Genomic DNA, 27,507 nt, shown 5'->3' with positions numbered 1-27,507 from the left:
CGAATTCCCACATTCTTCTTTACCCTCATATTCTCATTTACCTTGTCTATTGGCTGCTCCTCTACTGCCTACAAGCATGCTTCTGTGTCTCCTATTCTAAAAGAAAAGAAAACCCTTTATTTTTCTATCCACCTTTGGTAGGTATTGTCCCATATCCTCCCTTTTGTGGCTAATTTCCTTAAGAAGGCTGAAACTCCTTGAAAAAGCCATCTATAATTGATGTTTCCATTTCTCATTCTTCTCTTGATTCTCTATAGTCAAAACAACTCATCATTTCATCTTATTTCATCCTTCAAATTGGAAACTCTTCCAGGGCAAGAAATGCCTTTTGCTTTTCTTTGTATCCCTAGCATTTAGCACATTGCCTGGAATATAGTAGGTGCTTTATAAATGCTTATTAACTGAATAATATGGTAAGAAATTTAAAAAAATCAAATAAAATACTATATGTTTTACCAGTAGATTCCAGTTTCATTGAGCTGATTAATTCCTTTAGAACAAAAAACTCTGAATAGATTGTAATAGGCAGACATATTTCAGCTGTAAGCAGAGGTCCTTTACCCAAATATTATCAAATGTCTTAATGACCTCATTGTTTGAGTTTTATTCCAGCTTCTAATTGATACATTAAGAAAATTTCCCTTACTTCTCTCTTCTTTTCTTCCTTCCCTCCCTTTCTCCCTCCTCTCTCCCTATCTCTCTGTATCTCCCTCCTTCCCTTCCTCCATCCCTTTTTCCTTCCTTCTATTCTACCTGCTTTCACTGTCTTTGTTTCTGTGTGTCTCTCTGAGTGTCTCTTTGTATCTCCCTCCCTCCCCTTCTCTCTCCCCTCTTTTTCTCTCCCTTCCCCCCTCTTTCTCCACCTCTCTCTTATTTCTCTCAGAAGTAAAACTCTGAGTAATTAAAAAAACAAAAAACAAAAAAGCAATGATGCTCCTTGGGAACAAATAATGAACTCTACTCCTCTCAACCCTGTATGTGCTTGTACAATAAGGGCAGAATGCCATGGACATTGTCAGATATAGTCATTGTGTTGATTAGTTTACTTACCTATTTTGGGTTATAAACAGAGTTTATTTGGGGTTGGTTTTGATGGGAAGGGAGGTATTATATCCTTGATATAAAAAGAAAGTTATCTATAAAAATTATTGTTAAAAAAAACTTTTTTCTTAAGATGGCAGAAGGCCTTGTAACTAGTATTATCATTTAAGTTTTTTTTAAATGTTCTACACATTCCCCTTGATAGTGTAATTAAAGACTTGTCAAAATGATGGATAGATACCTTCTAGCTCTAATGTTCTATGATTCTATCTAAGGGACTCTAACTGTAATCAAACTATTATTATCTGAATAGCTCACATATAAAGATAGAACACTGGACTTGGAGACAAGAAACTGGGGTTCTAATTTTTAATGGTATTTGTTTTACTAGTAAATGCATTTATTTTAATACACATTGCTTTACGAATCATGTCAGGAAAGAAAAATAAGAGCAAAAGGGGAAAACCATGGGAGAAATAAAAAAGAAACAGAAAAGAGAAGTGAATATAACATGTGTTGATTTACATTCACTATCCTTAGTTCTTTTTTTTTTTTTTTTTTTTTTTTGGATGTAAGTGACATTTTCTGTCCAAAGTCTATTAGGATTATTTTGGATCACTGACCTACTGAGAATAATTGAGTCTTTCATAGTTGTTCATTATACATTCTTGCTGTTATTGTGTCCAATGTATTCCTGGTTCTTTTTGTTTCACTCAGCACCAGTTCCTGTAAATGTTTTCAGGTCTTCCTAAAATCAGCTTGTTCATCAATTTTTACAGAACAATAATATCCATTACCTTCATATAACTACAACTTGTTCAGCCATTTCCCAATTGATGATCATCTTCTTATTTTCCAGTTCTTTGCTACCACAAAAAGAGCTGCTACAAATTTTTACACATATGGGTCCTTTTCCCTCCTTTATGATTTCCCTGGGATACAGATCCATAATGGCACTGCTGGGTCAAAGGGTATTCACGGCTTTATGGCCCTTTGGGCATAGTTCCAGATTGCTCTCCAGAATGGTTGAATCATTTCACAACTCTACCAACAATGCATTAGAGCCCCAGGTTTTTCACATCCCCTTCAGCATTTATCATTATCTTTTCCTATCATCTTAACCAATCTGAGAAGTATTTAGTAGTACCTCAGAGTTGTTTTAATTTGCATTTCTCCAATCACTAGTGATTTAGAGCATTTTTGATATAATTATAGATGGCTTTAATTTCATCATCTGAAAATTTCTGTTCATATATTTTGACCATTTATAAATTGGAGAATGATGTATATTCTTTTAAATTTGACAGAGTTCTTTATATATTTTAGAAATAAGCCTTTTATGGCTGTGTGACCCTGGGTAAGTAACTTAACCCCAATTGCCTCAGCAGCCAAAAAAAAAAAAAAAAGAAGAAATGTTTATCAGAAACATAGGCTTTAAAGATCTTTCCATGCTTTGTACTTTCCTTTTAATCTTGTTTCTGTTTGTTTTGTTTGTGCAAAATCTTTTTAGTTTAAGGTAACCAAAGTTGTCTATTTTGCTTTTCATAATGTTCTCTAGTTCTTCTTTGATCATAAATTCCTGCCTTCTTCAAAGGCCTGATAATTAAATTATCCATTGTTATCCTAATTTGTTTATGGTATCATCCTTTATGCCCAAATCATGTATTCATTTTGACCTTATTTTGGTCTGAGGTGTGAGATGTAGGTCTACACTGAGTTTCTAAAATATTATCTCTTCCTCCTACTATTTATTAAGATTTATGGTAATTCATATTCCTCTTCAAGGCTCAAGTTTCACTTCCATCAAGTGGAAACAATAATATTTCTGCATCTATTCTTGAGGCAACTAGTAGCACAGTAATGGAAAAAGCCCTGGGGCCTAGAGTCAGGTGGACCTAGATTCAAATCTAGCCTCAAGTCCATACAACTAGTTAAGTCTTAGCAGCATGATTTAAACCAAGTCTTTTTGACTCCATGTCAAACTTCTTTACGAAGCTTTACTATTTGGCTTGTATGTACCTGCTTCTGTCCTGCATCCACAGTCAGTGAGGTTTAATATCATTGCAGAATAAGAAGTTTCCAACAGGTCTGTCTCATCTCATAAATATACCTATTTCCTCCCCAACAGGGCAAAGGTAAAGAAAGGTGTGAATATTATTGGTGTTCGAGCCAGCAACCCACACATATGGGATGTTAAAGAGAGTGTGGATTATACAGGGAAATATGTATGTCAGAGAAAATCTACTACTTCTGAGAACAGGTAAGACCTGATTGGAATCATGCACATTTAAATCCACTGATATTTTCTTTGTCTCCTTTCTCTCTTTTTTCTTTGCTGGATCCTATCCAAATGTCCATTTTTATCAAAGTATACTTTTCTCCTCTGGTGATAACTCAAAAGCATAGAGATAAAATGGATAATCTACATTTAGCAAGGGTGAGCTATTATTCACAGTAGACTTTTTTTTTTTTAAATGGAGGATAACTCTTGGGCTAGAGCTCTATTCCATGTGTAATCCTAAGGACTCTTTCATGTTCAATGGGTTTTATGTTGTCCTAAGGAGCCCTTTTATTTGATACAATTGCTATTTCAATCCATTTCATTTATGACAGATTAAAAGGTATCTGAGCATCTCTCCTACAGGTAATCAAACAGAGTAAAACTAAAACTAAAACAAAAGTCAAACATATGTGGTTATAGCTACTGTTTTAAAAAAATCAGACTTGCAATTTTAGAATTTTAGGTAAGGAAAATTTCATTGACCTAGAAGATGAAATTATTTAATAAATTATATTCATAGAGGATTTGTCAGGAGACACTGAGAAATTAAGTGCATACCTACTCCTTATGCATCAAAGATATGACTTGAACCGAGAACTTCTTGATTCCTGGGACAAGTATTTCTTCAGTGGCAAAATGCCTTTTACAAGCAATATTCCATGTTTCTTGTGTTAGTATGATAAAATAAATAGAATTCTGGACTTAGATTCAGGAAGATACTAGCAGAATCCTACCTCTGCAGGCTGATTTCAGAAAAGCCTCAAAAAACTTACATGAACTGATGCTAAGTGAAGTGAGCAGAACCAAGAGAACATTATACATAGGAACAAGATTATATAATGATCAACTGGGATGGACTTGGCTCTTTTCAACAATGAATTCAACAAGACATTTTCATAGATTATTATGGAAAGTGCTATCTGTATCCAGAGAGAGAATTATGGAGACTGAATGTGGATCAAAGCATAATATTTTCACCTTTGTTGTTGTTTGTTTTGCTTGTTTTTTTCTTTGTTATGATTTTTCCATTTTAATTTGATTTTTCTTGCAGCATGATGAATATTGAAATATTTTAGAAGAATTGTATATGTTTAACCTACATCAGATTACTTGTTGTTTTGGGGAGGGGGAAGAGAAAAGGGAAGGAGAAAAACTGGGAACACAAGTTTTTGCAAAGGTGAATGTTGAAAGCTATCTTTGCATGTATTTGAAAAAAATAAATACTGTTAAATTTTTTTAAAAGAAAAAGAAAAGGAATTCTAGCTCTGCCATTTGCTTCCCATGTCATCAGAAACAATCCACTTAATTTCTTCAGAGTCTCAGTTTCCTCATTTGTAAAAGGCGGGTTTGGACTAGATGGCTTATAATATGTCTTCCAGCACAATGATGCTACTTTTATTAGCCTGGATGATTCAATTCATCTTTAATGTTCCTGGAGAAAATTCCTTAAGGCCATAATTGTAATCAGTAAACATTATTGATTACCTTCTATGTGTTCTATGTGTATAGCATGTGTACAAATAAATCAGTGTCAGATTTATTGTTTGAGGAAGGAGAAAATACTTATAATTATGAGATGGAAAGAGGGACCACAGAGATCTACAACACATAACAGCTGTGTGACCATGGAAAAGTTAGGTAATCCTGTTTGTCTCAATTTCCTCATCTGTAAAATGAGTTGGAGCAGGAAATGATTTACTACTCCAGTATTTTTTTTTTTTTTGAGGCTGGGGTTAAGTGACTTGCCCAGGGTCACACAGCTAGGAAGTTTTAAGTGTCTGAGATCAGATTTGAACTCGGGTCCTCCTGAATTCAGGGGTGGTGCTCTATCCACTACACCACATAGCTGCCCCACTACTCCAGTATTTTTGCCAAGAAAATCTCAAAAGAAGTCAGGAAGTATCAGACATAACTGGAAAATGACTGAAAAACAATGTGCCAGTCACTATATTAAGCTAGCTAGTCTCTTAGACAGTCATATGTCCTAAAATCATTTTAGAGAAGAAGAAACTGAGACCCAGAGAGGTTATATGTCTAGCCAAGGACACATAAGTAGCAAGTGACAGAACCTGGCCTTGAACCTAGGTCCTCAAAATCTAAATTTTATTCTTTTTACACCAATATAATTCTCAATCACCTGAATCATGGATGAGCTGTTATGTGCATGGGGAGGTCCGTGTCTCACACTGGAAATTCCCAATGCTACTGAAATTGGAGTGTGAAATGTGTGTTTGTGTGCCAAGATTTGTTGACAATACTCTACTTACCACCTACCATAGGGAATAGAGAGGAAATTTTGATTCACTCTCTATAGAAATAAAAGCTCTACCATGTCTCTATTACCTATGAAGCTACTTGATAAATGGTGTTGTCAAGGTACCTAATAAATATCTAGCCTAACTATGATTGAACCCATGAACCTCACTGCTTCCCAGATGCCTAGTTGAGCTCCTCAGGGAACATGCAGACGCTGCCGGAGTCAAAGTCTCCAAGATGGAGTCAATGTGACGAGATTGTAGAAATAGCTTTCTGCATCTTGTAGGATAAGATTTCTCTAGACAACACAGACAATATAATTCTCTTCCTGAATTCTAATAGATTTTAAGCTGGAATATATCTGACTCCATCCTTCAGGAGGCACTGAAGAATAAAATAAATCATAGAGAAAGGAGAGAGGAGAGATTGTAAGCGGGGCTGGAGTGCTTTGTTTAACCTCATCTTGTGATTATAACACGGGCTGTCAATGATATGTTTCTTTGCAAATGGTGGGTTTTAATATGGAACTTTCAATCAAAAATCAACCTATGAACATTTATGCTTTATGAGGTGAGGGGGCAAGGAAGGTTATTACAGACTGAGAGGATCAAAAACACTTCCTGAAGGAGATGGACATTTTCCAATGTCGTTTGGAATGAAGGATCAAATTCCTAATTTGTCCAGATAGTTTATTTTAGTGATTTCTGGTTGTTTCTATTTTCTTCTAAAATAATTTAAAAGTTGAATAGCAAAGGGATGATGCCCAAAGGGAAGTAATCTACAGTTCCATGAAAAAAGAGCTAACTTTGGAATGTGAGGAAATGAGATCATATCTAGTTCTGTTATATCCTGCCTGTGTGAGATTTTGGGCAATTCATGATGAACCTCAGATGGTTGGAATAGATGGTTTTAAAGGCTCTTTTCACTGACATAAAAACATTTGGGTTTAAATCTTGCTTTTGATGCTTACTAACTCTGTGACCCAGAGCAAGTCATATAATCTCATTGGATCTCAGTTTCCTCCATCTGAAAAAAAAAAAAAAGTAGAAGGAGGTTAAATCAGATGGCCTCTAAGATTGCTTGCAGTTCTACAGCCAAAACCCTCTGAGCATAATATGCTATAGTTCCTACTATACTATCTAACTCTCTGGACATTCCCACTCCACCTTAATCTTGTTTGCAGAATAGATTTAAGTTCCTTATTACCTGAGTGTGATCACTTGTGTAAGTAATGGCTATAGCCTCTAGCCATTAAATTGTATAGTTTATTGATTCAGTTTAATTCAACACACATACATTAAGAGCCTTTCATATTCCAGGTCCCATCCTAACTACTAGGGGTGCAAAGGAAGAAATTAAATAGTTTTACCCTCAAGAAGTTTACATTCCATTGAGGGGAATGTAGCATGTGTACAAATAAATCAATGTCAGATTTATGGTTTGAGGAAGGAGAAAATATTTATAGTTATGAAGTGGAAAGAGGGACTACAGAGATCTAAAACTGATTTACTCGAATTGTACCCTCTTTTCTGAATTAATTCTTTCAGATCTTGAGAGTATAGAAGAGTGAAGAGCTGTTGAAGAGCATCCAGTGATGTCTTTCTGTCATATAGAAGGCAGCACCCACTTTTAGACTAAGGAATAGTTCCAAGGAACATCTACAGAGATGCATTTAGAAGTGGAAAAGGTTATCTAATCCAGGGCTTCTTAAATTTTTTCCACTCACAACTACTTTTTGCCCAAGAAATGTTTATACAACCCCAAGTATATAGGTATACAGATAAAATACTTACTGATAATAAATCATAATTTTGTGACCTCCTACATTTAGTTATAAGACATCCTTGTGAGTCATGACCTATAATTTAAAAAGTTTTGATCTAACCAAACAGCTTTGTTTTCAAAAATAATCTCAGGGACAGAGAAATGAGCCTGTGATTTGCCAAGTTGATTCATATTTTATGTAATGGAAATGGGACTCAAGCTGAGAATTGAATCCTGACTCTGATTCTAAGGTTTATTCTACTAATCAATAAATCAATTAATGTACATTTGTTAATCATTTTCCATATTTTAGATATTACCAAAGGCAAAGCAGGTCTTACATTCACGAAACTCACATTCTGGTGAGTTTACTATGGAATGACCCACAGGATAAGTTGTAACCCTTTCATTATATATCAAGCATAATTAGATATTCAATTCAATTCATCAAATAATTATTAACTACCTATCATGTTATGGAATTGTATAGGGAAAAGACAATTGACTCCTGAGTCAGAGGACTTATATTCAAATTCTGTCTCTTACTAAATGTGTCAGTCAACAAGCATTTATTAAGTGCCTACTATTTGTCAAAGACTGCTAAGCACTGAAGACACAGAGAAAGACAAAATTCCCCAGAGAAGTTCACATTCTAGTGAGAGAAATGATTATTAATAACCAGTGTCTTAGAGATATTCAGACTCTCCTCTTTTCCTAAATCTCTTATTTTAAAAATTTCTGTTTTCTGGAAGGATGTTACTAATAACGATATTGCATTGATTCTCCTGATCTTGGTCAGCTCCCACCCAAACTTGCAAAAAATTTAAACTAGGGTGGGGAAATCCATTGTATTTTACTTAATCTTGGATAGAAATCCTTTAATTTTTCTGTCCAAATTTATGGCATGATATCACCAGCAGCCCTTCATTGTTTTGATGAATATATAGATTGAGTTTACCTGCCATGATTATTTTTGGTTTAAGAGAGCTAGCCAAATGATCATCCTCTTATTTATAACTTTATTGTTGTTTTGCCTTATTAATTATGATTGCAATTATTAATTATAAGCTGCTCTTATTGATAAAATTATTGTCATCCCAAAATGATGACTTTAGAATCTTTTTAATAGAAAACATGGAGACAGCTGTGTGTATATTGCAATCCAGTTCAATAAACTTTAAGACCTACTTTGTGCTAGGTACTATTCTAAGAGCTAGGGATATAATTAATAAAAATGAATCTCTGTCTTCAAGGAACTTACAGTATAAAGGTGACAGAAGGAACAACACACAGAAGGAAACAAGAAAGAGAGGGGAGAGGGATGGGAGACAACAAAGGGTACTTGGCAAATAGGGTAGTGATTTTGTGCTGTGGAGCACAGATACAAAGCACAAGAAGAGCAGCAGATACAAACTGGAATGAGCTGCAAGTCTAGTTTCTGTCCTTTATAAAGGAAGACATTGGGAAGAATTTGCTACTCCACTCTTTGGTCAGAGGGAACGTGTGTTGATTAATGCTTTTGAAAAAATAAAAGAGAAGATAATCAAGGAGAGAACATTGATTTAGTGAGAATGACCTGGGCTCTAGCAAAGATCTAGCAAAGAAGATTGAGAACAGGGAGAAGGAGAACCAGAAGAGCAATGTCATGAAAACCTAGAGAAGGTAAAAATACAACAGAAAAGTATGATCAACAGAATAAGTAGCTTTAGAAAGGTTAAGAAGGCTAAAATATACCATCATATTTGGCAATTAAGAGATCATTAATAACAAGTGAGAGGGCAGTTTCAGTTGCATGATGAGGACAGTTTGCATAGGAATTTGGAAGGAGGAAGAGGGGAGGAAGTGAAGGTTTAGATGATAAGTGGTTTTCTCACAGAAACAGTGATAGAGCATAATGGATAACAAGTTAGGTTGTGAAGAGTTTTGATATTGTTTTTTAAATTAAAAAAATAGTGGAGTTTGTCTATGGGTAGTGAATTGATTCAGGTATCATTAAACAGTTGCCTTGCTGCAGTGTGGACTGAGCTGAAATGATTCAACTTTGTATTGATACAACCAGAGGAGTTTCGCAATTTTCTCCAGCTCTTTCAACAATATGAGAAGGGGAAGGAAAGTAGCAGATAGTGAGAATAATCAAAGGTTGGGGTTTGGCGAGACATGATTCGCAATAGAATAAAGAAGCAAGGATTTTAGAGGAAAATGTAGAGCTAAATTGGTTCACTGAAAGTTGAGTTATGGAAACAGTCAATAAATATTTAAGTGCTTACTATATGTTAGATACTGTCCCTTTGTACAGCTGGCCTGAGAAAGAACTGAGTAGGAGTGGAAGGACTGTAGGCCAGGGTTAGAATAGAGAACAAAATTACATATGGTAGATAAAGATAAAAATGAAATAATCAAAGGGTTCATCACATCAAGTAATTTCATAGCTCGTGATCATAGACAGCTAGGTGGCAAAGTGGACAAAGCATTGGATTTAGAATCAGGAGGACTCATCTTCACAAGTTTAAATCCAGCCTGGACACTTATTATTTTTTTTTCCCTGAGGCTAGGGTTAAGTGACTTGCCCAGGGTCACACAGCTAGGAAGTGTTAAGTGTCTGAGACCAGATTTGAACTCGGGTCCTCCTGAATTCAAGGCTGGTGCTCTATCCACTGTGCTACCTGGACACTTATTAACACTGTGACCCTGAGCAACTTAATTTACCCTCTCTGCCTCAGTTTTCTCCTCTATAAAATGAGCTAGAGAAGGAAACAGCAAACTACTCTTTGCCAAGAAATAGGGTTATGATAAAATGAATATTTCTGAAATAACTAAATAATACTAACATGATCATGGAAGTGGACAGCTTCTTTGAGTTTGAATTTTCTCTCTAAAAAATGAAAGGAATAGATTAGATGATCTTAGAAGTCCCTTTTAATTCTATATCAGTTAGTCTATGTTAGCAACAAAGGACAAAAAATAAAAAGAATAATTCCCTGCTCTTAAGGACCTTATTGGGAGTTGTACTAAGGCATAATAGTTAAATCAAATCAGAGCATATATAATAAAAACAAATTTGGGAAGAGGGAGAAAGAGAAAACTAACTACTCTCCTAGAATCTGCCTATTCCTTCTGCTACCAATCTTGATCTTGAACTTGTAGATATAAGATACTTATTAATAGGATAGTAGATTTAGTGAAGTGTAATAGCTATTTATTAAATACCTACAACATTCAAGATACCATGTTAGGTACCATGGAAACCTTGATAAAAGTTTAATATTCCTTACCCTTAGAGAATGTACATACTATTCAGGGTAAGGGTCAGTTTATCCACACATCAAAGGATTATATATAAGGCTAAGTATGTGAAAAATGTGAGAATTTTTATTTAATATTTTATTCTTCCTCAAAGGGGTTTTGAGGACTCATTCTCCAAAATCTTCTAGACATCCTTAAATCAATAATTCTTAAAGATGTATCAAAATGCCCTTATTACCAAACAGTATCAGGGAAGGAAAAGAGAGTAACAGAATTTTATATTATTTTTTCCTACTTGGGGAATTAGAGGACCTAAATATTCAGGCCCCATTGCTATATGGTTTAAATAAAATTCCCCCCCTTCACTGGCCAATGGGATAAAATATAAGCTCCTTAATTTGACATTCCAGATTAAGCATCTCTCCCTTTTCAGCCTTATTTCAATTCTCCCAACAGGCACTCTATGGCTTAATTAAATTGTACTTTTCACTCTTTCTATACCTTGTCCTACTCACTCCAGGTACTATGCATTTGCTTTGACTATCTCCTGTGTTTGGAGCACAGTCCCTCAACATTTCTGCCACTTGACGACTTTTTTTCTAGGTGTCTTTTGCTCAGATGTCTTTCATGGAACCTTTTCTTATCTCCATTTCTGAATATGGTCTTTCCCCTCTAGAAAATAGACTGAAATGTACTCACTTATTTCAACATTGTCCTGCTGTTCAGTCATGTTCAATTCTTCATGACCCGTTTGGCAATTTTCTTGGCAAAGATACTGGAATGTTTTACCATTTTCTTTTCCAGCTTATTTTATAAATGAGAAAACTAAGGCAAACAAGATTAAACTTAGGGTCAACAGCTAGGAAGTTTATGAGGTGAGATTGAACTCAGGTTTTTCTAATTCCAAACCTAGCATTCTATCTACTGTACCACCTAGTACTGAACATTATTCTCCCTTATATCATAATTATTTGTCTATTTGTTTTGCTTATGGCAAATTTCTGGAGAGTGAGACTGTTGTTTTATTTTGTTTTCCATTTTTTGATTCTTCTGCATTTTTATAACCCTGTTGTCTAGTGCAATGACTAATTCCCAATAAATGTTGAGCGGATTTGCCTGATAAGTAACTTGCATACTTTCAAAAGGAGAGAATTAAAATCAGGAATACATTTGGGACACATGGTTTAGTAAAAATTTAACACTGAAACACAGATCTGGCTTCAATTCATGCATTTTCTAGATACTAGTTTTAGATGTAATCTCTGGGCCTCAGTTACTGCATTTGTAAAATGTAAATAATATTTCTTGTAGTGCTCATCTCTCAGAGATGTTGAGGAAAATAAAAATTAAATTCTTAAAACTTTATACAGACTGGTGCTATTTGTCACTTTTGCTTTTAAATTAAGTAAAATATATTTTTATAAGAAGATGGGTAATTTGGGGTGAGGAAAGAGGAATCCAACCAATATTTTCCTCTGCTTTTTTAGAGGTGCTTTGGAATAGTAAAAAGAGTGCTAACATAGAAATCAAAAAGACTTGGCTTCAGATTCTCTCAGACAACTTATTAGCTGTGTGGTCCTGGTCACATGGAACTTTCTCTTATTTCCCCTCATGTATATGGTCTCTCCCCTCTTGACATTATTTTCATTTCTCTAGGTACTTTTCACCCATTCCAACATCATTCTGTTGTTGTTCAGTCATTTTTCAGTCATGTTCAACTCTTCATGGTCTTAATCACATTGGGACTCATTTCTCTCACGTAGAAAAAGAAGGGATTGGACTTCATGGCCTCTAAGATCCCTTTAACTGTTAGATCTATTTTTTCATGACCTCTACTTTGGATATGAAATATCTCATTATTCACATTAAAGTCTAGAGGATAGGGCTTTGGATATTTATAAACATCATTTTTTTTTCAATGTTAAATTTCAAATCATGATGATGTTCCTTCATTCCTAGTCAGGTTTGAAGAAAAGAGAAGAAAACTAGCAATGTAAATATTTCTCCAATATAAACTCAAGAAACAAGAATTTTTGTTGAGAGATCTGACACTTATTTGAATTCAACTTAACTGTTTTTGAAGTAGCTCCAGCCAAATGTTCTTTGTTGCTGCAATGTTCTTGTCTTTTTAATTTGGTTTCCTCCAGCCTTGGCAGAATTTCCTTATAATGGTATTGTTCCTGAATAGACAATCATATTATTGCTCTCACCCCCAGCATGTCCTCAGACTATACTCTCTTTTGAAAATTAAGAGAAGAGGGAGCTTTGTGTTCCCCTTTCGTTTGCAGTGTATGAACTCGGTTTTCTTTGTCCCTTGGCATTGTTACATAAAATGCATTTTTCTTTTTTTTTCATTTAAAAAAGATCATTTCATGACAAAAGAAAGATTAACCCAAATTATACGTCCATCAATTGAGGAATGGCTGAACAAATTGTACTCTGTGAATGTTCACGAAGGAAGGAGAAATTTGGAAAATTCCATGGAAGTTGAGAAGACTTGTATGAACTGACCTAGAGGGAAGAAAACCAAGCCAAAAGAACAATAAAACAATGAATATAAAATGTAAATTAAGAATAAGATAAAAAACCCCTGAGATCGAATGCAATGGATGATGATTGTTCCAAATTATTAAGGTTAAAGTAAACATCTTTCCTGTTAAATTATGTTACCAAAATGGAAATAGATACATTTCACAAGCAATTTGACTTAAATATATCTTAAAGGGAAAATACCATAGTGAGATTATTGTTTGAGATTTAGCTAATGTGTAAAACAATGTACATACATACATAACTATGGGTGACAGCTATTCCATATACTGTCAAAGATTTGATGTGTTGATTAGTTTTGCCAAATTGTTCTTTCCCTTCTTCTCTCCTTTCCTTCTTCCTTCCCTCCTTCTTTCCCTCTCTGCACTTCCTTTAATATTTTTCATAACATAAAGCTTGATGGGGAAGATGAGGAGGGATATACTCAGAAGTGACAGTTATATTGTTTTTAAATGGTAGTATATTATATAATAAATCTCTAACAAAGCTTGGACTGGCTGTGAAGACCCTAATTTGGCAATGGAGTAATCTATTGTGAGAAGAGAACTGGGCAGAGTTCCTTGCCCCATAGACTTGGAGGATTTAAGTGTCTTGAGAAATAAGAAATAGGAAAGAAAGGTAGTAGTGGAACACATCCCTGTAACACATAGAACAGCAGCATGGCTGTGGTGGTCAGTGGTAGAAACATCTGTGGTTCCCTTTTTCAAATTCCAAGCCTCTCAGGGAGACACTGAGAGGTGATCTCTAAACAGACATACACAGAGAGACAGAGACAGAGATAGAGAAATAGAGAAAGAGAGCCACAGAGAGAAAAACAGAGAAGGAGGGAGAGAGAAATGGGGTGGGGGAAGAATGGAGGGAGTAGTGCCTGATGCTTTTTGTTTGGTTTTTTAATGACAGATGCACATTCAGATCTAGAATGGTAAGAATAAAACAGATCTGAAGAATTAATACTCTTCATCTCTTTAGCCCATGCCTTATTTTAGTCAGTTAATCAATCGTTAAACTTTGATTAAGTGTCTGCTATGTACTAGGCACTGGGTCAAGTGCTGGTGATTAAAAAAACAAACACAAAAGGCAATTCCTGCTCTCAAGTAGGTCCCAATTCAAAAAGGAATAAATGTCCTATTCAGACAGCTGTGTGCATAAAAATATATATAGATAAATGGGCATGTAGATACTTGCTTCTAAGTATTCCCTTTTATTTTTATTCTATTAAAATTATATTTGATGTATCTTATTTCTCATGGATATTTGTGATTAAACTCTGTTCATGTGTTTCTTGGTGTTTCTTTGCTTGTGGCGCGAGGATCCAGAACAGCTGTGTGACTAGTATTTGAGAGAGTGACCTTTCCTAATTTAGTGCTGGGATCTCAACCTCACTGCCTCCACTATCATGGCCATTGTTAAGAGAGTTGTGCTTTTTGTTTATATGTTTGTTTTTTATTTATTATGGACATAATCACAAGCTACTTCATAATTATACAAACAAGGGCAAGATTACTAGGAACTTAGACCATTTTTCGAAAAAGAAATTTGCCTTCTCAGACATAGACCTAACTTGTTAAACTGAAGGTTGTAACTAAATGAGGCACTATATTCTTCCCCCTCAAAAAAAATACACTTTTAGTTGGAGCCTATATTTAAAAAAAACGTTTTATTAATGATTTTTTGAACATTGCCATCATCTCTCCTCTGCTCCCTATCTTGCACTATAGAACTCGCTTCTGTAATAAAGAATAATAAAAGGGGGGCAGCTAGGTGGTGCAGTGAATAGAGCACTAGCCTTGAATTCAGGAGGACCCGAGTTCAAATCTGGTCTCAGACACTTAACACTTCCTAGCTGTGTGACCCCGGGCAAGTCACTTAATCCCAGCCTCATAAAAATAATAATAATAATAATAATAATAATAATAATAATAATAATAATAATAAATTATCAAAACCAACCAAGAAGAAAGCTTAAACCTGGCAATTCAGGAAATACTCAACACAACAATCATCTATTCTCTTGGCTGCCACAATTAACAATACTTTTTGCTGAATCAAATCCTACTTAATAATATTAAAATGTAAGAGTCTATTCCTTTTGGCAGTGGTCATCATCTCTTTCTTCTCTGGTTCTCACTTTAATTCATCTTTTTCTTGGGCAGAAGTGAGATGAAGGAATGGAACACTGGTCCTTTGGGAAACATGGTCATTTGGGTTTCAATTCTTGAGGTCCTCTCAAAATATTAGTACTGAATACAGAATGGGGCACATTCAAATATTACCACCAGGAGTCTTCTCTCTGGAACTGCTTGAATTTATGAATATTCTATTTAATTTGCATAATGTTTAATTACTCTTAAAAATCAGCCACTGATGTCACAAATGTAAAGGTGGCCCTGTTAATTAGCTTGAGAGACATGGCTTTTGTATTATGGATATTTTAACATGGTTCACGAAATTGTGGTGATAAAGTGAAATTACTGTGACAGGTGTAATTTCATGGATTAAGGAGACTTTTTTTGGAGCCAGTGACAAACTTCACTGGAATTGAAAGATTTCTTTATCAAAGTGAAAATAGATCACTCATTTTGTTTGGAGAGGTTGGGGCTGCTAAAAGCTTAATCGTAATAGAATTAACATACCAATATTATCACAGCCAGCAGGGTGTTGTTGAATGAATATTACTAGCAAATATTATAGAACAGAAACAGAATGGCTAATTAAGCCTGCCTGTCAATTACCATTTTGAGTTCCTGAAGCCTGCCTCATATAGTAACCAGGAGCCTTAGATGATTGGATAAGTGACAGACAGGTGCAGTGTTAATTTCTTCCATTTTTATTCTTATAGACAAATATCTTTCTAACCACCTGTCCCTGGATCCTTATGACTGAAGAGCAAACTTGCTAACATCAGCTCCTTCATGACCCTGTTATCTCCCAGAGTCCCCCTGAGTAGATTTACAGCTGTTTTATTGGCCAGCCTTAGGTTGCATCCATTATCATCTTGCCTTTTTTGCCTTCATTCTTTGCAGATATCCTGGAACTCTTACCTTAGAGGAGAGCACTTAAAGGATCTTTGACCTTGCTTCCTAGGACCCTCTAGGGTTAATAGAGAATTCTACCATCCAGTGTTAGACCTTCATAATATGGAAAGACAACAGTGAAATGAATGCAAACAAGTTGTTTTTAGCTTTATTAAAAAAAAAAAACCTAAGTATTACCTTTTGAATGAGGTATTAGCTCATTGACTTTAATATCGTGCTAGAATTCTAGAACTTGAAGAATTATTTTTACTTTCTTTTGTATATTTACAATTATTAACTTTTTGGTATATAGTTTGTATATTGCATATTATTAACTTTATATTTTGTATACTATTTGTATATTATTAACTTTTAAAACACATTTTCCCTGAAAACATTGTCTAACTAGAATTTCAGGACTGGAAGAGATGGAGGCATGATGGGGATACAATTGAATCTGCATTCAAAATCTTATAGACATCTGCTATTTGCATACTGAGTGACATTGGGCAAATTATTTAAATGTTATGATATGTAGATCCCAAAGACTCTATGTCTCATGAAGGCAGAGTAATTTTTTTTTTGTTTTTTATCTCCTTAGTCTAGCACCTTGTGGGTATGTAACTATTAATAAGTTCTTGTTGAATAAATGCATATCTAAAATGAAGTCTTAGGCTTAGACAATTTTTAAGATCCTTTCCACTTAAAATCTATTACTCTATGACGTTAGTTTAAAAATGTTAGGTTAAAAATCATTTCCCATCCTAATTAAACATAGAAGGCCCTAAAATATGGATTTAATAATTTAATCAATCAAATTAAGTAGAAATATGTTTTTAATTCACTTATAAGAATAATAGGAGATTGGGATGAAAGCAGATGATGCTATGCAGGAAGAATTTTATCATTGGCTAAAATAATCTGACACACTTTCACAATTTTATACATATGAATAGGATAGCCAGGCAGTTGGCAAGCTAGAATTCCTACAATGATCCAGTTGAGTGGTAGTCAAATCTAGCAGAGTACTAATATGGAATTGACTTTGAGGGGAAGGAAAATGATTTTGCTTTCATTTTTGTTTTTAATCTTTCTCCTCCTCTTCACCATCCCTATGCCATTGACTAAATGATGGCCTTATGAATTCTGAAGTGTCAGGAGATCCATAATTTTCATTATCTTTAATCAAAATGTCCATCAGAGTTTATATCAGTGTTTCTAAAGCAGTGACCTCTGCTAGCCTGACATGATGCTAAGGATGAGAAGAGATAAATTAAGGACAAGAAGCATAAAGGACTCATGGCAAAAAATCCTATTTTGGATATTTTCACATGGGTCACGAAGTTGTGGTGATAAAGTAAAATTACTGTGACAGGTGCAATTTCATGGATTAAGAAGACTTCTTTTGAGCCAATGATAAACTTCACTAGAATTGAAAGATTTCTTTATCTAAGTGAAAATAGGTCACTCATTTTGTTCGGAGAAGTTGAGGGCTGAAAAAATGATTAAAACTAGGGACTCTACCTACAAGTGGGCCAATCCAAGAGAAATCTATAACTCAGGGGAAATTCATGATAATTCTGTAAAGGGCAAAAAGGATTCTCAGCACTGCAAAACTGAATTACCTTTTTGCTACGTGTTTTCTAAATGTGTACATCAATTACTTTTTTTTTTTGGCTTTAAGTGTGAGCTCACATTCCAATGGAACATCTTCCCCCATTTGGGGAAGAGAAATTGGTTTTTTTTGCTATATAACCATAGTTAATAACTTTTCTGAAAACCAAGTCTGATTAATAGTGGAAAAACACTGATGGGAACCTTTGAACAACATTTATTAGAAATCTAACCATTCAGAAGTTACTTCTAGAACTGAGGAAGTAGTAGTCAGCTTCCATTTGGGCAATCACATTCTTTCCCACACAGAAACTAACAACTTATTCCATATCTCCTGCCTCTGCTTCCTCTGAATTCTGTGTTGTATACTTTTGCTTTAAATGAAATGTTCTACTAGTTACATGGATGAAAATGAAATGGCTAAAGAGAAAAGGAGAGGATATGATGAAAACCATTTAAAAATTAAATGAAGGAAGGACTTTTGGGGGCATGGGCAGCCAGAAAAGGAGGTATTCAGCCATGTATCAAGAGAGAGGAAAATATTCAAATTTTGCATGTATAAAATACTTCAGTGGAGCTGTGATCTCATTATCATAGATATTCCTGTCATCAATTTAAATAGTAACTCATAATTGCCTTTAATATTTTTCCTAGAGAGCTCAACTCAACATAAGGGACATCTTATTCCATATCTTTTTACATCGGTGTTATGTGTATATGGGTGTTGTCATTCAGCCATCACTAGCTTTCACTACACAATAGTAAGAAAAAAGAGAATATGAAAAAATAAAGCAAAATAAAAGAAAACTGACATGTTCCCAGCAGAAGATCATCAGCAAAGTTCAAAATCTATAACAACAAATTGTTAGATTAAGAAAGTATATATATATCTATATCTATGTCTATCTCTCTCATATATATATATATTTATAAATATATATATATATGAGAGAGATAGACATAGATATAGATATATATTAGTAGAAGAAATTATATTGATAAATGTCCATTTTTTTCTTTACTTCCTTATAAATTGTTCTTTGGTTCTCTGCTAGGCACCTTATTTATTTTATTATATTTTCCCCTTTCGTCCTACCCTCACCCCCAAGCAAGCTACAGTTAAGAAAAGAGATTTTTATACATATGTAGATATATACAAACACACACAAACTCAAATAGATACACACCCCACAGGCACACATATGTCTTTCCTATCTCTGCTGACTCTTTAATTAAATTCTGCTCCATAATTTGTCTTTCTATTACTTAATCTTTCCCACCAAAGATCCCTTCCTTGTCTTCTTCCCTCATACTTTGCTTCCCCATCTACCCATCATAACTTATTTCTTAATAGATTTTGGAGGGTGCTATACCTTTCATGGTATAAACATGTATAGTATTGCATATTGAATCCATTCCTGATGTGAATAGGTTTTAAGAAATACCAGATGTGCTCGATTTGTAAAACATGATTACTATTTTTACCTTAACTCTGCCAATCTTTCTTCTGAATTACCCTATTGTTGATGTGAATCTTAAACATAAAGTATTTATTTCCCATGTAAAAAAAAAAAAACCATAAAGAATTTGTCCATGTTTAAACAGTTTGTGCATGATGAATTTCTTAAAATTGATCTTTGATATTAGCTAATCTTCAAGTTGGTGAATGTCCATTTTTTCATTCAAAATTATAGATAATATTGTTGGATATGATATTTTTGGCCACAAATCTAGTTCTTTTGATTGTAGGTAGATATGATTCCAACTTTTATTGTAGCTATTGATAGCTTGTACAATTCTAAGTGTAGCGTAAGCATATTTTAACTGTTTTTTTTTCCTTGTTTCTTGCAAAATTTTCTGTTTGATCTGGGAGTTTTGAAATTTGGCAATAATATTTCTGGGTGTTTTCCACAAAGGAACCCTTTGAGGTGGTGATTGGTAGACTTTTTTTTTCTATTTCTACTTTCCCCTCACTCCAAGACAATTTTCTTGGATTATTTCCTCCATTACTATCTTCAAGGTTCTCTTTTTGGTCACAATTTCCTCGCAATCCAATTATTCTTATATTTTTTCTTCTTGAGCTGTTCTCCAGAGCTATCATTTTTTTTCAGATGTTACATGTTCTGTTTTATTTTCTCATTCTTTATAATCTGTTTTGCTATTTCTTAGTCTCTCATAGTTTCACTGGCTTTCTTTGCCCAATTCTAATTATTAAAAGATATCCTCTTTTCTTCTTTTTTTTTTAATTAAAGCTTTTTTATTTTCAAAATATACACATGGATAATTTTCAACATTCACCTTTACAAAATCTCGTATTTTAATTTCTTTTCCCTCTCTTTCCCTACCCCCTCCCCAAGATGTCAAGTAATTCAATATATGTGAAACACGTTCAATTCTTCTATACAAATTTTATGTAACACAAGAAAAATTGGACCAAAAAGGAAAAAAAATTAAGAAAGAAAACAAAATGCAAGCAAACAACAACAAAAAGAGTGAAAATACTATGTTGTGGTCCATATTCAGTCCCCACAATCCTCTTTATGGGTACAGATGGCTTTCTTCATCACAAGACCATTGGAAGTGGCCTGAATCATCTCATTATGGATAAGACCCATGTCCATCAGAATTGATCATCTTATAATCTTGCTGTTCCATGTATAATGATCTCCTGGTTCTGCTCATCAAAGAATTATTTTCATCTTTGATACTCTCTACCGCCTGTTCCAGTTGTTTAACTTTTTTTTTCATAATTTTGTTTTTATTTTAGGGTTTTTATTTTTTATTTTTGTTTTCCCTCAATGTTTCTCACTTGATTTTTAAATTCTTTTATAAATTAATTATGGGTGGGGAGCCATTTCACTTTACTCTTTGGGATAGAAGCTTTTTTTTTTTTAACTAAAATTTCTTCCTCTGAAGGTAAGCCCAAGTGTTCCCTGTTTCCATAATATATTTCAGTGGTGGGGTTCTTTCTTCTTTGCTGGTTATTTTTTTTAAATAAGAGGTATTAGAGTAAACATCTTTAATCATGAGGTGGGGGGATAGTGCCTCAAACTTCCTTTCAGCTTTCCATTCTGACCAGGAACTCCAAACAAGAGTTCCCTCCTCCTGCCCACAGCATCCTCACTCACCAAGTACTGGTTCCTTCTCACCCAGGGCCATGTCTCAATAGCACAGGTGGGCCTGGTGTTCCCAAACAGATGATTTTCGCTAATCTTTTGGGACTCAAACCCAGACTCCACAAACTCTGCAGTAGATGAAAGTCACTGTGCTTCCTTCTGAAGCTCCAGGCACACCCAACTAGCCTGAAGGATCCCCACTAGATATTTCTAAGGAGCTAGCAGAGATGTCTGCACTTCAAACAGGTTATTCCCCAGCCCTGGGCCTTCCTTCAGATCTTCTTAGGTTATATCCAATGGACCCAAATTCTGCCCCAAGTCTTATTCATTTTTACTAATCTATGTTCTCCCTGAGATGCAAATTTGTTCTATTTTGGGGGGAAATCTGGAGAGCTTGAAATTTACCAATTTACTCCTCCATCTTCTCAGAATCCTCCCCCATTTAAGCGTTTAGTACAAAAGAAAAGATTGTGAGCTCACAATAATGGGAAAAGCAACAAAAAACCAAATATGTAAAAAAGCCATTATATTTGTTTTCAAATATATTAAATACATGTATTTCCACATACATATATTGCATAGTTCTATGAGAAAAATGCCTAGGTATCCCCATATCTATTAGGAATGGAATTACGATTGTTCAGATATTGCTTTTCCAAAATGAGCTCTTTGTGACCCTTCTAACTGTTATTGAGGAGCAATTACACTTTAAGGGCCTCTTATTTTCCTGTTGGGCTCCCTGTGGGAGGGATCCTACAGAGTTCAATACTTTTTGTTCCAGCCCCCCCAAAATTCATTTGTAGTACCATCCATGAAGGGAAAGAGTTCAGTTGTGGGTGTCTATCCTCTCTTAAGAGTCAGCTGTTGCCATGGAGAACAATAAGGGTAGTAGCAGCAGAGGCTCTCTAGCAGAAGATGGAAGATGGAATGAATTGTATGAAGTCAGCAATAAAGGCATATATTTACCTGCAAAACATCTGGGTACAGCAAATTGAGATAATTATTCCTCTTGCTAGACTCTCTTATTACTTGCCTGGAAATAATAATAATACAACTAAAACACACTATCACATAATGGATAGACAACTAGCCATTGGAGTCAGGAGGACCATGAGTCCTGCCTTGGATCCTTATAATCTGTGTTCCACATTGTAAGTTACAGACTGTGTACCCATTATCATGGGTAAGTTTTCTAAACTTTCTGTGCTCTAGATCAGGGCTTCTTAAACTTTTTCCACATGGGACCCCTTTTCACTTGAGACATTTTTGTGACCTTAGGCATATAAGTATATAAATCAAAAATTTACTTATAATAAATCATAATTCATGACCCTCACATTCGGTTATGGGGTCCATATGGGAGGATTCACAGTTTAAAGAGATTTGTCTTAGAGGATGCTATACAATAAGCTATAGAGCAGATATCATTCTGCATTAATGGAAATGTTTCCTTATCAATAAAAACACAAATCTGGTACACACATATTTATATCTCTATCTTGATAGAGATATACAAATACATGAGATTACATGTTTATCAATGTGTGAAATTCCACATGAATAATTCCTTCTTCTGACTCAGATGCCAATCTTTTATTGACTTTGTCAACTTCTAGGGCACCCAAATAGTATCTTAAGTCAGTATGGTAAATATTAGTAATTTTGTGGTCATTGTGAATCATCAAAGTCCTTTCATTTTGGTTATTGTCATTATTATCCAGGAAATGAACAATTCTATATTTATTCAAAGGAATAATAAGTGAAAGTCACATGAAGAAAAATCAAGGGGTAACAAGGGAGGGAGGGAGGGAGGAAGGGGGTGGGATCTTTTCCATAATTAAAGCTATTATCCAAAAGTAGAACAAGTTTCATACTGTTAATAGATTTCTCCCAATTTGAACTCTTCAAACATATTGTGTACCTTATCTGTGGTACCTGTTTAATATGTTTGTGTCATCTTTTTTTGAGCCTTGAAGATCTATTTTTAATGATTATAACTAATATTTACATAATCACTTTAAAGCTTGTAAATGATTTCATATACTTTCTCATTATTAATGAAAACTTTTATTAATGAAGAAACTGAGGTTTAGGGAATTTAAATTACTTTCCCCAGGTCATATAGTTGATAGTTGCCTATGGCAACTCTTCCTGATTCTATGTCCAGGACTTTATCTACTCTGCTACCTAGTTACCTTCCAAATATATTACCCGTGTAGCTATACCCTTAATGGATCCATTTTACAATTCCTCCAGGCCTTCTTAACTTGTGTGCAGCTCATCAGCAAAATGTTAATGGTGTCCCCTCCACCTACATCACAAGAGGATCCCATGAAATAATGAATATATAAAAATATTTTTGGACTTTATAAAGTACTATAAAGTGGACACTTGGATTATGCTGAATACATGGAAATGGTCCAAAGACTTTTCATTGATATAGTCCTAGACTTCATGGAATGACAGAATTATAAATATGTCTGTTACCTTCTTAATCCATGCTTACCATAACTGAGATCTTGGTGTCTCTAATCAATTTGTCCTCCATTTACTAATATTTAGTGGATCTCTATCGTGTACAGGATTGAATGAACAATCTTCAGCCTGATATTTAAATCTCTTCACAGTGTGGTTACCATTTCCCTTTCTTGTGTCCTTCCATTCTATTCCTTTTTTTGGACCACTTCCAAAGTAAAACCTAAATTAGGGACCATTTTTTTCAAAGTGTATTCATAAAGTTTCTTATAAGGTTTTTTTTATAAGCACTTATAAAAACTGCTACTTTGGGGGGGCAGCTAGGTGGCACAGTGGATAGAGCACCAGTTCTGAAATCAGGAGGATCTGAGTTCAAATTTCACCTCAGACACAACATTTCCTGGCTGTGTGACCTTGGGCAAATCACTTAACCCCAATTACCTCGGGGAAAAAATTGCTACTTTTTCTTTTCTCAGATGGTGCAGTTAAGAATTATCTCCCTCTTCGCAAATTTTCTTTTTTCCATTTATACACTTTTAACAAGCAATTTTTATTATTCATGTTTTAAAAGTTTGAGTTCCAAATTATTTTCTTCCTACTCCTCCCCTTTTCCTGAGATAGTAACTTGACAAAGGTTATACATGTGCAGTCATCCAAAACTTTTCCATATTAATCATAAGGCAAAAGAAAACATAGAATGAAGTGTAGAAAAAAAAGAAAAAGTAAAGATCGTGAAATATAATATTCTTTGATTTGCTTTAAGTTTTCATCAGTTCTTTCTTTGGACTTAGATAGCACTTTTTCATCTGAGTCCTTTGGGATTGTCTTGGATCATTGTATTGCTGAGAAGAGCTAAGACTGCTATGGTTGATTATCACACAATTTTGCAGTTACTGTGTATAATGTTCTCCAAAGTTGTGCTCACTTCACTTTGCATGTAAGTTCATCTAAGTCTTTCCAGGTTTTTCTGAAACCATTTTCTGAAATTATCCTGTTCAGCATTTCTTTTAGTAATCCACCACAATTATATACCACAACTTCTTCAGGCAGAAGACCTTCACAAATTGATGCAAAATGAAATGAACAAAACCAGGATAATACTCTACATAGTAACAGCAATATTCTAAGAAGTATGAACTATAAAAGTAGCTACTCGGATCAAGAAAATGTACAAGACATTTTGGAAGTACTGATAACAAAAGATGCTGTCCATTGCCATAAAAAAGAACTGATGAACTCTGAATGGAAATTGTAGCATAGCTTTTTAGGTTATTTTTTGAGGAGATTTTATGTGGATATTCTTTATGCAACATAGCTACTTGGAAATATGTTTTGCATGAGTTCACATGTATAATTGAAATTATATTGCTTGCCTTTTTTAAAGAGGAGGAGGTCCAAAAGGGATGAAAAGAATTTGGAGCTTGTTTTTTTAAACGAAAGTTAAGGTTTTTTGTTGTTTTTTTTTAACATGTAACTAGGAAATATTTAATGAAATTAAAAGTGTATTTTAAAAAGTTAAAAAGAAAGTCAAGGAAGGGAGATGGCAGAGATGAGACATTTCAGGCTCGGAGGAAGAGCTAGTGAAAATATCCAGAGTCAGGAGATGAAGTATCTTATATAAAGAACAGTAAGGAGTCAGATGTCACAAGATGGCAGACTATGTGGTCAGTGGAGGTTTAAGAAGACTAGGAAAACAAGAGGTTATGAAGGATTTTGAATGACAGAGGATTCTGTATTGGATCTCAGAAGTAATTTGGGGCCAGTGGAGATTATTGAGTGGGGAAGGGAGTATGAAATGGTCAAACAAGTTTTAGAATGATCAGTTTGACAGTTGAATGAAAGTGAACTGGAGTGGGGAGAGACTTGAGACAGGGAAAACAAGTAGCAAGGCTATTTTAACAGTCCAGACATGAGGTGATGATGGCCTGCACCAAAGTGGTGGCCAGAGGAGAAAAGGAGTGTATATGAGATATGTTACCAAAGGAAAATCAATAGGATTAGCCACAGAATATAGGAGTTGATTTCCTTCAGAAACATGCACACATACATACACACACATGGGACAAATTAGCTCTTTTTTCCTCTTGAAATTAATATGCATATATTTAATGTTGTTTTTTTATTTAATAGATGTCATAACTACTCCCTCCCTCAGTGGAGCATAACTTGCTTGAAGACAAGGCACCATTTATTTTTGTGTGCCTACTACTGTGCTTTGTATACAACAGAATAGTCTGATGATCTAAGAGACAATATTCTCTCCAAGAAGGAAGGTGAGATCTCTTCCTTCCTGACCATCTTGAATTATCCAGATCTCTGCATATGTTTCCCAATATGCAGAAATCTATTCTTACTTTTTATTTTGAAAAACATAGTTTGCTGCCCAACAGTTACTCCTCACTCTTGTCATGTGACCTACCCATCTTTTTTGATCATCCATTTCTATAATTTTTTAACTTTGAATTATCTATATACTTTGTTAGTTATAGATATTATAACCTAATCTCCCTATCTGTGAGACAAAAAGTATTACCAATGCTTTTATTCATGGTAGACATTAGCAAATGTTTATTGTGTTGAATTTTATTAAATGGATTTAGTTATCATAAAATATTATTTTTGAGGAAGAAGAAAATGTACTCAGAGAGTAGAGATCACAAAAGCCCCAGAATTAGACAGAAGTCTTCTAGCCTACTATATTCCAAAGAATCCCTTCTACAATGCTTAGAAGAATAATCATTCTGCCTCTGTTTTTAATAACATCCAATGAGGAGCTTACTAGCTTCCAGAGACTCTCATTCTTCTCTGGATAGCTTATTGTGAAGAATTCATTTTAATATATAAAGCCCAAATTTATTTACTTCATTTTTATCCAATTGCTCCTAACTATCCCCTCTGGACTTGAGTGGAATAATCCCATTTGCATATGACGTCCCTCTAAATACTTGGTAAGTGACTCACCAATTTGATACAGCTAATTAGTATCAGAAATGAAACTTGAATTCAGGTGTTCTGAACTATGAGAATATGATGCGATGCTTTCTTTCTTTCCTTAAGTGAACTGGAGAGTCCTTGGAATGGAATGAGAAAGAGACAGCTCTAGAGGCTTTGCAAGCTACTCTGAGCTTTGCTTGAGTTAGTGCTCAAAAGTCTGAGTGGGTGTGTTTGTGCTGCATCTTTTGGGAAGCACAGCATATGGATCTAATAAGGAGGCAGTAATACTTTAAGATGGAAGCATTGCTTTGGAGGGGAATTATGAGCCCAATTCTCTATGAAATTGTACCCTAGGCTGCCTCATTTAGCATTCCCTGACACTCATCCAGATCCATTATGGAATAGTCTATTTCTAAAGCAAGAAAAGTACAAGTTTTTTGCCTTAATTTACCCTTGTGTTACTTTACTTTTATTATAGCCATATATTTAACATTTAATATTTCCCATTTTCAGGGAGTGTACAGAATTTGGAATTAAATTATTTAAGATCTCCTTTTGGTGGGTAACTGCATTGAGTTACTGCCACCCTCCTTTCCTCGTCGCAGCTGCCATTACTTTTGATGGGATCTCCAGAGGGTCGTAATCCAAAAATACAGCTTTGCTCCCCTAGCCAGAGCGACAGTGGGAACAAACGCAACATAAATAACAATCTAATAGCAACAATAATTAGATTACACTGCTTGCTGGTGTTCATCAGAATGCTTCATAAATGCATGCCTACACCATAGATCATGGTTAATGTTGGTGGCTGTGGTTTCCGATTTCAGAGCGCCAACCACCAGGCTGTATATTACTTCGAACAAAGATAAAACGCTTCAGCCAAAGGAATTACCAAAATGCATGCAGCAGCAGAAATAGCTAATGGGATTCCTCACAGTCCATCTTCAAGAGCCTGGGCTATAGTTGATCCTAATGCAAATGACTAGGCTTGAAGTAGAAGCAGTAATAGCAATATAAAAGCTTTTTAGTTCTGAAAAAGATCTTCTAAACATACACAACTTTATGCACAAAAGAAAATCCTACAATCAATAGATTCTTCTTCCCTCCCTCCCTCTCTCCCTTTCTTTTATCCTCCCTCCCTCGCTCTCTTCCTTCCTTCTTTTCTTCCTTATTCTTTTCCTTCCATCCTTCTTCCCTTCCTCTCTTCCTTCCTCTCTTC

The 27,507-nt window shown here is 34.8% G+C and overlaps 1 protein-coding gene across 2 annotated transcripts in view; it reads left to right on the top strand.

Annotated features, from left to right (window-relative positions):
- Window positions 1-27,507, top strand: part of TMEM132D (transmembrane protein 132D) — a 944,174-nt gene that overhangs the window by 410,090 nt on the left and 506,577 nt on the right. For both annotated transcript variants that reach the window (XM_074299467.1, XM_074299475.1), the window contains exon 3: window positions 3,170-3,301. In XM_074299467.1, the coding sequence (XP_074155568.1) occupies window positions 3,170-3,301 (132 nt within the window). The remainder of the gene's footprint in view (window positions 1-3,169; window positions 3,302-27,507) is intronic.

The sequence above is a fragment of the Sminthopsis crassicaudata genome, chromosome 1 (genome assembly GCF_048593235.1).
Source record: "Sminthopsis crassicaudata isolate SCR6 chromosome 1, ASM4859323v1, whole genome shotgun sequence".
Lineage (NCBI taxonomy): Eukaryota > Metazoa > Chordata > Mammalia > Dasyuromorphia > Dasyuridae > Sminthopsis > Sminthopsis crassicaudata.
This window is presented reverse-complemented; position numbering and strand designations above follow the sequence as displayed.